General features: G+C 40.8%; 1 protein-coding gene across 1 annotated transcript; it reads left to right on the forward strand.

Annotated features, from left to right (window-relative positions):
* The first annotated feature begins 202 nt into the window (after positions 1 to 202).
* On the forward strand, positions 203 to 10289 carry kat7b (K(lysine) acetyltransferase 7b). The gene is made up of 14 exons (XM_080021476.1): positions 203 to 367; positions 746 to 896; positions 996 to 1244; positions 1475 to 1557; positions 3281 to 3364; positions 3602 to 3700; positions 4253 to 4363; positions 4819 to 5010; positions 5345 to 5434; positions 5545 to 5685; positions 6384 to 6477; positions 8022 to 8168; positions 8438 to 8544; positions 9292 to 10289. Exons 1-14 carry the CDS (start codon positions 350 to 352, stop codon positions 9391 to 9393), a joined length of 1668 nt encoding a protein of 555 aa, XP_079877602.1. The 5' UTR covers positions 203 to 349; the 3' UTR covers positions 9394 to 10289.
* Positions 10290 to 10668: the final 379 nt, after the last annotated feature.

The following is a 10668-nucleotide window of genomic DNA, read 5'->3' on the forward strand; positions in this document are numbered from 1 at the left end:
GAATCTATTGAGTGTTAATAACTACGACACATACCTTCTATCGTATTTAATCCGTGACAAGGCACATTGAAATAAAAATACATATTAAAAGGAAATATTATGATGGCTAAACCTGTGCGCGCGCGCACCCTGGTGGAGCCTCGCGGCGCATGCACACCGGAAGTGCAATGCTGCTTGTGGAAAATGTGGCGCGGGACTGGAGCTGGCTGTGTACACACAAACTTTTGCAAATAAAAACTAGAATCACGAAAGAACTCGTTTTGAGGCCATCGTCATATTCGGATAAAAACGCGGATACCAATACCATATAAAGAGGCAACGGCGTAGAAAGGGACCCCACAAGGAAAGCATGCCCCGTAGACGACAGGTAAGAGGAAAGAAAATATGTATGCCGTGCCCCGGATAGATTAGCTTAGCTAATGTGAAGCTACATAATAGGTTATAACACCCAGCATATCTTCTTCGCTGGCACTACTGGCTTTATCCCGGGATGTCGTTTAACTCCCTTCATGCTTAAATTCAACCGCCTTTAGTTAAAACCGTATTTAAATGTTACTGCTCAAATGTTTCACCAGCTGCCTCCTTATACTACCGGCGTTAGCTTATTAGCATTAGCTTGTCATCACTGGGTAGTTAGCATAAGCTAACTAGCGTTAGCGGCGGCTCATTGAATAGTGATGCCAGTTTGTTGCGTGGATTATTTGTGAAATTATTTGAATGTGCTTCGGCGTGTTTGCCCCGGCAGAGGCACGTAGCTGGGAGCGGCTCCGATGGAACGGAAGACTCCGACTCCTCCGCTGAACGAGAGCAGACCAACAGCTCCGAGAGCGACGGCACCACGGCGAAGAGACAGCGCCTCACCAGAGCCTCCATGCGGCTCAGCCAGAGCTCCCAGGGTGAGTCCCCCTCGTATGTATTGTCTCTGTGTGATCTGCGGTCCGTCGGCCGTTCAGACCGACGTGATATAATCGTGATCGCTCTCACCCCCTCCCCAGACACCCCGGACCCAAAGCGAGCCGGGGACAACGACGAGTCCCCGCCACTGACTCCCACGGGGAACGCCCCTTCCTCTGAGTCTGAGCTGGACATCTCCAGCCCCAACGCATCCCACGATGAGAGCCAGGCCAAGGACGCTGCCAGCCGGGAGTCCGACAAGGACCTGTCCCACCGCCCCAAACGCCGCCGCTGCCACGAAACCTACAACTTCAACATGAAGTGCCCCACGCCAGGATGCAACTCGCTCGGTAAAAAAACACTCGTGGAGTTGGATTTTGAGACCAAAAACGGTGACTTAAATTAATGATCTAGTTGTAGATTCAGTTTTCCCTCGCACCCGACGATGGCAATGGCAGAAAAGCTGACTTTTTTTCCCAAGTTCTGGGTTGTGATTAATGTCATGTGGATCCATTTTACAAGTCATTGCATCCCTGTCGAGATTTTCTTTACTTTGATGTATTTGTCTGTCTGTCTCCAGGTCATCTTACAGGGAAACATGAGCGTCATTTCGCTGTGTCGGGGTGTCCTCTGTATCACAACCTGTCTGCTGACGAGTGCAAGGTGAGTGTCCAGAGCATCTGGTTTAGTCCTGACATGATGCTCCATTAGTTGACTCATAAAGGTGAGTGGATATGAAGAAAGTTAATTTCATTCTTCCAAAATAACCATGGATTTGTGGCATTGCCATGTGATCTGTTGCTTCTTCCTGTTTTCAGTGTCATTCTTTTTATTTTAAATTGGAGCATTTTAAATTTGGATGACCTACAAGTTGTTTCCAGCATGTATAGGGTGAATGGGATAAAGGAGAGGACTGGAGTTGTTTGTTTATTTGTCTAAATAGAGGTAGCTGGGTCATAGTGAAAGACAGGGTTCTTTCCGGGTCCGGTTCCGGCTTGAGTTGAATTGAATTTTGTCCTCAGAAATTGAAGTACTGGAATACCTTGAAAATATTCCCTTTTGTGCTGAAGTGTTTGGAACAAAAAAAAAAGGGAGATCATAGAAAACCTGTGACATTTGCCCGGTTTTGTTATTCAAATCATAACGTTATAAAAAAAGTGCTCCAGAATCACTTTGACAACAAAGATGATGCCAGAGAAATGTAAATTTAATCCAGCATGGTTGGAAATAGACACTTTTAATAGTAGATGGCAATGAAATGACTATCTATCTATCTATCTATCTATCTATCTATCTATCTGTCTATCTGTCTGTCTGTCTGTCGGGGTTTCTGTTAGAAAAAATTGGTGCCGGTCAACCTGTCATGGAAGATTTCAATTTCCCGGTCAAATGGGAGAGATTCCGGCCATCTGTATCTATTGAGATTAAAAACATTTGATAGGTTTGAAGGCAGGCTATATAAATAATTAAATCATGAAGGCATGTTGATTTATAATATTCTTATTGTATATTTAAAATAAGTATACCATATAAATATTGAAAGTAGGTCTAATTAAATAATACATTTTGTGGTGTTGCACGTCTTGTCGACATATTATACAATGGATATTTTCTGTCTGCTTTGGGTCAGAACTCAAATATCCAAAAAAACAGCTAAACTATGAATGTATGTGTCCTTGTCGTCACATTACATCATCTTTCAGCTTCTCCTCAGAGTTCTTGTCGCTGCTCAGTGTGTCTACTATGTTTACAAGCGCAACCTGTCCACGAGGGAGGGGGCCTAATGTGATTGGTTAGAGGTGACAGGTCAGCCTTAGATCGTCCAAACTTATTGGCTTTCCGTTGCAACTGGCCGAACGCGAAAATGAACAGATACACGGAATTCCTTTTATCGAAATGATCGGATCTACTTTATTTCAACACAGAGGAAAAAATGTTGTGATGGTTATCGTTTTATCACCCAGCACAAATTAAAATTGAGCTAAGAGGGAATTATTTTCACTGGACATTATGACTGGAGAGATTTAAATAAGTCGGACTTGAACAGATTCTCCCTTAAAAAAACGGCAATTACCGGATAACCAAAACTCTGTGTGTGTACACTGTTCTATAAGGCGATTAAGATTATATTATATATTTAATTTATAAAGAACACATTGAAAATTGGTTGATTTGCGTGATCTCCTTGAAAATGGAAAAAATAGTGCTTGAAATATTATAGTACTTGAAACTCATTTAATTTCATTTTGTAATGCCAGAATGAACCCCGGAAAGAGCTTGTGTTTAGAAGTAAAATAAATGCACTGAGCTTCTTTCAGTCCGCCCCTGGCATTTCACCTGCTTGCTCTTGATGTAATGCATGTAGTTTTCTTTCCTACTTGGGCAGGTGAAAGCCATCAGCCGTGAGAAACAGGAAGAGGAGGTGAAGGGACAGGACGAGGGAAACACGCGCCACGCCACCCGGCACCAGGTAGGTGATCACGTCTCGAAGCTTTATGCTTGTTTTAAATGTTGCATTTTTAAGGCTGGAAATGTGCTAAGAATTGGAATTAACTCCTGATTTGGTGGATTTTTCATTGTTGAGGTATGAAATGCTACTTGTGGTGTTGACTCGTCCATCCTTAACATTGGGGTTGTAACATCGCATGAGCCTGTGGCTCTAATAGTACGTGGTACCAATGTGAAAGGGGGATTTGTTTCCTTTCAGACCCCCACGTCTAAGCAAAGCCGCTACAAAGAGCAGGTGGCTGAGTTGAGGAAGGGGAGGAACTCTGGGCTGCAGAAGGAGCAGAAAGAGAAGCATGTGGTACGTGAGACTGCTGCTGCGTCCGTATTGGCATACGTGCATGCATCTCAGTACAGCGAGGTAGCATGTCCGAAAAACCATAGCATACATCGAACGGTATTTGAAAGGTAGCATGACATGCCACATCCTGTGAAATACGTGGCATGCAAACACTGCACCCTACGCTGGCAAAATTATCCCGAAATGCATTTTCACACCAAAAATGCTATGTGGGATGTGTTTCTCAATATGTTATTGTTTTTGTCGTCTTCTTCCTTTTTTCACTAATTTAACCTTGGTTATTTAGGACTCTTATCTTGTAGATCTACAGTACATCGGATTGCCTTCCCCTTGAACACTATGACCCTATTATGCTTTTTGGGAAGTGTCCTCTTCCACCTTTGTGTCTAGCTTTTTATCCTCTTGTCCTTTTTTATGTTTAAACCTCATTGGTTTATTTGTCTTAATTTTTAAGCGCTTTGTGAAGAGGTTATTATGAACGCTACCCCACCCCACCCCACAACCTGTTGTATCTTCCTGATCCCTGTTCCCTTCCTCCTATGCGGTTCCCAGGAACATCGGCAGACGCACGGCAACACCAGGGAGCCACTGCTGGAGAACATCACCAGCGACTACGACCTGGAGCTCTTCAGGAAGGCTCAGGCCAGGGCCTCCGAGGACCTGGTAATTCATTCTACGACAACTAATAATAATTCATTCTGTAGTGTTGGAACTGCACCAAACATATAAACGATATTGTTCAGCTTTTTCCAATTTGTGATAAAACATTTTTTTAAAGACCTCATTGCATTTGATTGGAGTTTTCCCTCATTTGTCATCAGTTGTGTTGCTTGAAGGGTGAAAAATGTGAAATGTGTCCAACATGTCATTTGGGGGTGGGAACAGATCATCTTTCACCTATTGATTGCATAACCCCAGCCCCAGACACCTCCTCGCTTAAGTAGCACCGTTCTCATTGAGAAACCAGGTGCAGATCCTGTCACTCAGCCAGATAGCCAACCAGCTTGCTAGCCAACGTTTATTAAAAGTAGTTAAATGTGATGAAATTGCAAAGATATCAACAATATAATATAGCCATTGTGATAAATGTTCTTTTTTTTTTCAAACCTCCTTCCCAGGAGAAGCTTCGCATCCAGGGCCAGATCACAGAAGGCAGCAACATGATCAAGACCATCCTGTTTGGTCGCTACGAGCTGGACACCTGGTACCACTCGCCCTACCCGGAGGAGTACGCCCGGCTGGGCCGCCTGTACGTCTGCGAGTTCTGCCTCAAGTATATGAAGAGTCAGACCATCCTCAGGAGACACATGGTGAGACTCGCACTAAACTAGACTGACGGAACCATTGGTGTTGTCAAAATGCTTTGAATAAATGTACATTTTCTCATATCATGGTAACCTTAACCTGCGGTGAGAAATATTTTTACGTGTTGGATCTGGTAACTCTAGAGTAAAAAAACAAACAAACTTCAGCGTTCATTTGTTCCGTTAAATTTGTATTTTTGTTCCTTTCTGCCCACTCTGGTATTGTTTTATAAACAAAAACAAATATATGTCTCTTACTCATCTGGGGATCTTTTTTCTGTATTGTTGCAATAGATTTGACTGTTGAGGTGTGGACGTCTATTGATCTGTGTGGTTTCAGGCCAAGTGTGTGTGGAAGCATCCACCCGGAGACGAGGTCTACAGGAAAGGCTCCATATCCGTGTTTGAGGTAGACGGCAAAAAGAACAAGGTGAGGAGTGATTTCTGCTCGGCTAATCAAAGTAAGCGGTTGAAACAAACGAAGGATCTGTCGTAATAGCCCTCGGGAGTTAAATGTCTGACGTGCCGTTTCATCTCCAGATCTACTGCCAGAACCTGTGTCTACTTGCCAAGCTCTTCCTTGACCACAAGACGCTGTATTACGATGTGGAGCCGTTCCTCTTCTACGTCATGACGGAGGCCGACAACACGGGCTGCCACCTGGTGGGATACTTCTCCAAGGTAAACACAGCGAGTGATGAGATGGCTTTGAGTAGGATGTGCTTTCCTTCAGAAAGATAAGTTATCCGTCCCTGCTTAAGGGGGTGCGAATAGACAACTTGACCATAAAATTGTTAGATTCCATAATATTTTTCCATATCTATGTTGCCATGAATAAAGTGTGATTGAGGTACATTACCATCAGTTTGGCTGATGCATATGAACTGTCTGAAGCTTATTTTTTTAAGTTCAAATGTCAATAGATAGCTCTTCTGCAATAGGTAGACATATATTATTACACTATTATACGCTTATACAATGATAGCGAAAAAAATACAATTAAGATGTTCAATCGCAATTATTTGTATGACAATCATCAATTCATATTTCATGATTGTGAGCTACATAAATCAATAACATCAATGATTAACTCCTTAATTCCTGATTAGCTTTTCTTTTGTGTTAATATTGAGGGATTTAACTAATATTAAACAATTTGTAAAACAATCCATAAACCATTTTTATGCGCTCACTCAAATACATTTATACATGTAGCAGGTCAGTTTTTCAATCAATTGTGTTATTATTACAAGCATTTCATTATAGTAACTTCAAATAATCTGAATTGCAATTGAAAATCATATCGTTGCTGATCTAGTAATTAAGCGATGGAATTATAAAAAAAACAAACACTTTTTTTTTTTTCCCCCTGCCTCCAGGAAAAGAATTCCTTCCTCAACTATAACGTGTCATGTATCCTGACGATGCCGCAGTTCATGAGGCAGGGCTTTGGCAAGATGCTCATCGACTTCAGTACGTGCAAACCTCATCTCTCTTACTTTTAAACGTTCTTTAAGAAAATTTTAAGAATGAGGGATTTACCAATGTTCATGATTTTATTTGTTTTTTTAACCATTTATTCAATATTTAATGACTTGGCAGAAGAATAGTATGTTACCCAGAGTTTCCAGCTATTTGCCACCGAGAGAAACGTTGCGGTGTACTGTGTCCGGTGAAATGCTATGCTAGCACCATGAGTAGGCGAAACAGCGAGTCAAGTAGCCGGAGATGAAAGGAACTATGAACTGCGGGAGACTACATTTTTCCTTTTCCAATTCAGATCGGCTAAGTTTGTGTTATTTAGTTCTAGTGACCTAAAAATATTCCGTCGTCATTGTTTTCGAGGTAGTTGGAAATATCTAACAAATTATTTCCCTTTTTCACTTAAAGACAGCTGGCTCTAATGTAAAATAACATTTTACTATACTACATCATTTTGCAGACGCCTTTGTCCAAAGCAACTTCGAATAACAGGGTTTTTACCAGGTCCTTGAGGTGCTTGAATTTCTTCCTGAGAATGGCAGAGTTTCCGTAAGAAAGAATTGGTGCCGGTCAATGTGTCCTGGAAGATTTCAATGTCCCGGGCAAATGGGAGAGATTCTGGTCAAATATTATCTGTGTTTATTGAGCATAAAGAAATTGATAAGCAGGCTATAAAGAGAATGACATCATGAAGGCATGTAGATGTATAATATTTTTTATTGAATATTCAAAATAACAAAAGGACCTGTCAGTTAATGCCATTTTAAAAATAATTAAATATTGCACATATTATGATTTGAAATCAAATAATTTCCGTTTGAACAATAAGTAACAAGTGCAGCCGCTTTAAATAACATTTAACTAAAGTACAATTTTGGTTTGAATAAAATAATATATATATGAGAAGTCTAATTAAATAATAAAAGTTTGTGGTTTTGCACGTCTTGTCGACATATTTTACATAATGGATATTTACCGTCTGCTTTGGGTCAGAACTTAAATATCCCAAAAAGGATGTGTGTTCCTGTTGTCAACGATGCAGTCTTTTTCTGCTTCTATGGGTTCTGGAAGTGTGTGTGTGTGTGTGTGTGTGTGTGTGTGTGTGTGTGTGTGTGTGTGTGTGTGTGTGTGTGTGTGTGTGTGTGTGTGTGTGTGTGTGTGTGTGTGTGTGTGTGTGTGTGTGAGATTATATATATATATATATATATATATATATATATATATATATTATATTATATTTGAATTCATAAAGATCAAAGAAAATGTGTCGTTAAAAATAGTGCTTAAAAAGTACTTGAAAGTCCCTGAATTAAATTTTGTGATGCCAGAATGAACGCAGTCACAGCCAGCTAAACACTCGCTAAGAAGCTTAAAGTTGCGCAGACACATTTTTGTAAAAACCTTTCATTGAATGTAACGTGTGTTTTTAAATGTTAGAATAATTTGTGCTTGTGAAATGAAACCCTTGAACACCTCTATTGGGTTGAAGGGAAGCTAGAGGAATAACACACCCTGCTCTCTTCCCTGGCCTGCAGGCTACCTGCTGTCCAAGGTGGAGGAGAAGGTGGGCTCTCCAGAGAGGCCTCTGTCCGACCTGGGCCTCATCAGCTACCGCAGCTATTGGAAGGAAGTTCTACTTCGATACATGTACAACTTCCAGGGAAAGGAGATCTCCATCAAGGGTGAGTGGGACCAGACCACCAGGCCGCTGTGACACCTCACCTCACGTTGTCTTAGTGAAATTCTACACTCACAAACATTTGGCGCCGATGGAGAAACCAGGGCTGTGTTGCTGTATGAATCATAAAACAGTCATTCCACTCTAAGATACAAGACAGAATACTGTGTGACACTTTGACTCTATCACCGTAATTGTCCTTTATCATCTGTATGTACATCTATACTACCTAAGCGTACATATATGATGTGTTCCTCTATCTTAACGTTTCAGAGATCAGCCAGGAAACGGCCGTAAATCCAGTGGATATCGTCAGCACCCTGCAGTCCCTTCAGATGCTCAAGTACTGGAAGGGAAAGCACCTGGTGTTGAAGAGACAGGTGAGGTTCTAAATGTGAGGGCAGAGCTGTAGAGAGGCTCAGCCATTTATTGTGGTTCTTCCCAAAAAAACATTTTGGTAGGAATGGCATACAAAGAAAATGTGATATTAACATTTGAACAGTTTAACAGGTTTTTCAAACGTAACACAAAAAAGCTGTAACATGAAACAAACCTGCCATTCCTCAAGCTCATTCTATCTAAGTATTAATTCATATTCATTTTAATTTTAATATTTTTAATTGTCGAGAGGAGCTTCCAGGTGTGAGCATTTAATTTTCGACCCAGTTTGTGATTGCACATCTATCTGGATATAACTGGAAACAAGTGCCAAGAAAAGTCATAATTGACCAAATACCCTCCTAGGCTCCGTTATTGATTAAATTGGTTTGATTAACTTTCATTAGTTTGGTGATTTATTTGTTTTTTGTTTGTTTCATTGAGTTATGGGATTACTTACTTAAAATGAGAGTGAAATGAGGTCACAAGTTACGGTAAATGCTTATCACGGGATACCTAATCTCAAATGGACATCTTGAAATGATGTAATATGTAATAAACAGTCTAAAAAATGACTTTTCTTTTTAAAATATAGAATGAAGGGAAACATTCACTTTTTTTTTTTTTTTTTTTTTTTTTTTTCCATTTACCTTAAAATGTTTTGTCATAAAAGACAGTGATGGCCGCTCTAAATTCCTTCCTGTCGGTGAGCGTAACCCTCCTTTCACCTCTCCTCTTTTGGCCTCCAGGATCTGATTGACGAGTGGAAGGCCAAGGAGACCAAACGGGGCAATAACAACAAAACCATCGACCCCAGCTCACTAAAATGGACGCCCCCCAAAGGCACATGAGCCCCCACGCCCACTCCCCCTTCAGGCTACCCAATGAACTCGCCCACACCAGCCACAGAGTAGCCTTCCACAGCCAGCTAGCAGTCAATATCTATTGGTTCGTTGGTCATTTTTATCATCTCTTTCATCATTTTTCTTTTTTTTTTCTTTTTTTTTTTTACCTGCTTATTCCCAAGTAGCTCTCTTCTTTATCACATGGATTTAGTTATTTTACATTTCGGCATGTATTTATGTTTTAGAAAGGGGGGGGGGGGAGAGGGGAAAAAAGACATCCCTCGCCACGGGAAGGATTCACAACTGAAAAGGTTAGAGACTCACGGCTGTTTTTTGGTTTTTCTCCCCTTTTCTTTCAAAAAGAATTCCAGAGGTTTAGCCAAGCTATGATATTGAATGTCGTCACGTTTTTGTGAATGTTGATGAATGTTACAAGAAGTACACGCCTCCGTTTTGGCAGTTTTTAAATATATATTTTTTTTTATTACTCTCTTCAACAACAACAACAACAACAAAGTGCATTCAAAAGACGCTCGTCGCTTTTGTTTTGAGGTGGAAACGACACCAACCTCATGAACTTCACGACAATAAGCGGTGTGTTTCCGAAAGGGTAGAAAATGTTTTGTACGCTGTCGTTTCGGTTGCTATAAAATTGTATAGACGATGATGATGTAAATGTGTCGCTTCTTCTTCTAGCTGTAGTAATACTGGAGCTGGGCGCGACCCTCTCGCCAATCTGCACAAACACAGGCGGGGAAAAAAAAAAAAACCTAGTTCAGTATTTTTTCAAAAATGTCTCAGTGTAATAAATTTGACTTTGATTCCTCGCACGCAGGAAGGGGAACAGCCTCAGGTTTTTGTCTTTACCAGGTTCTCTTGATTCCTCCAGCACGTTGAGTGACGCGCCCGTCGCGGCCGGAAGCATTTGAGTCAAAGCTTCTGCAATAAACCAACAAGGACATCTTAGCAGGTTTTTTTTGTTTTTTTTTTCTCTCTCCAGAGAAAGATTCCACCAGTGCTTAGGGTTTTCTTTCATTGATATCTATATATCAAAAAAGTTGCCTTGAGATTATGTCTGGTTGTCGTCTTACCGCCACTGGAAATGCTCCTTCCCATCAGGCCCACAAACATCTCCCCTTTATTCCCTAAAAGTGTGAAAAGAAGTACTTGACCGTTATTAAAAGTAACTGTAAAATGATATTGACCGAAATATTAACTGAAATTTGCGTTTACGAGTTCTGAAGCGTATGACCAAAGATAATAAATTCTAATACATGTTAC

Source organism: Zeus faber (assembly GCF_960531495.2).
Source record: "Zeus faber genome assembly, chromosome: 20".
Taxonomy (NCBI): Eukaryota; Metazoa; Chordata; class Actinopteri; order Zeiformes; family Zeidae; genus Zeus; species Zeus faber.

Excerpts from the sequence above, each read along its gene's own strand:
- kat7b (XM_080021476.1), top strand. Across the intron at positions 1,245-1,474 it reads GCCAGGATGCAACTCGCTCG|GTCATCTTACAGGGAAACAT; the intron begins GTAAAAAAACAC and ends GTCTGTCTCCAG. Across the intron at positions 4,364-4,818 it reads CCAGGGCCTCCGAGGACCTG|GAGAAGCTTCGCATCCAGGG; the intron begins GTAATTCATTCT and ends CCTCCTTCCCAG.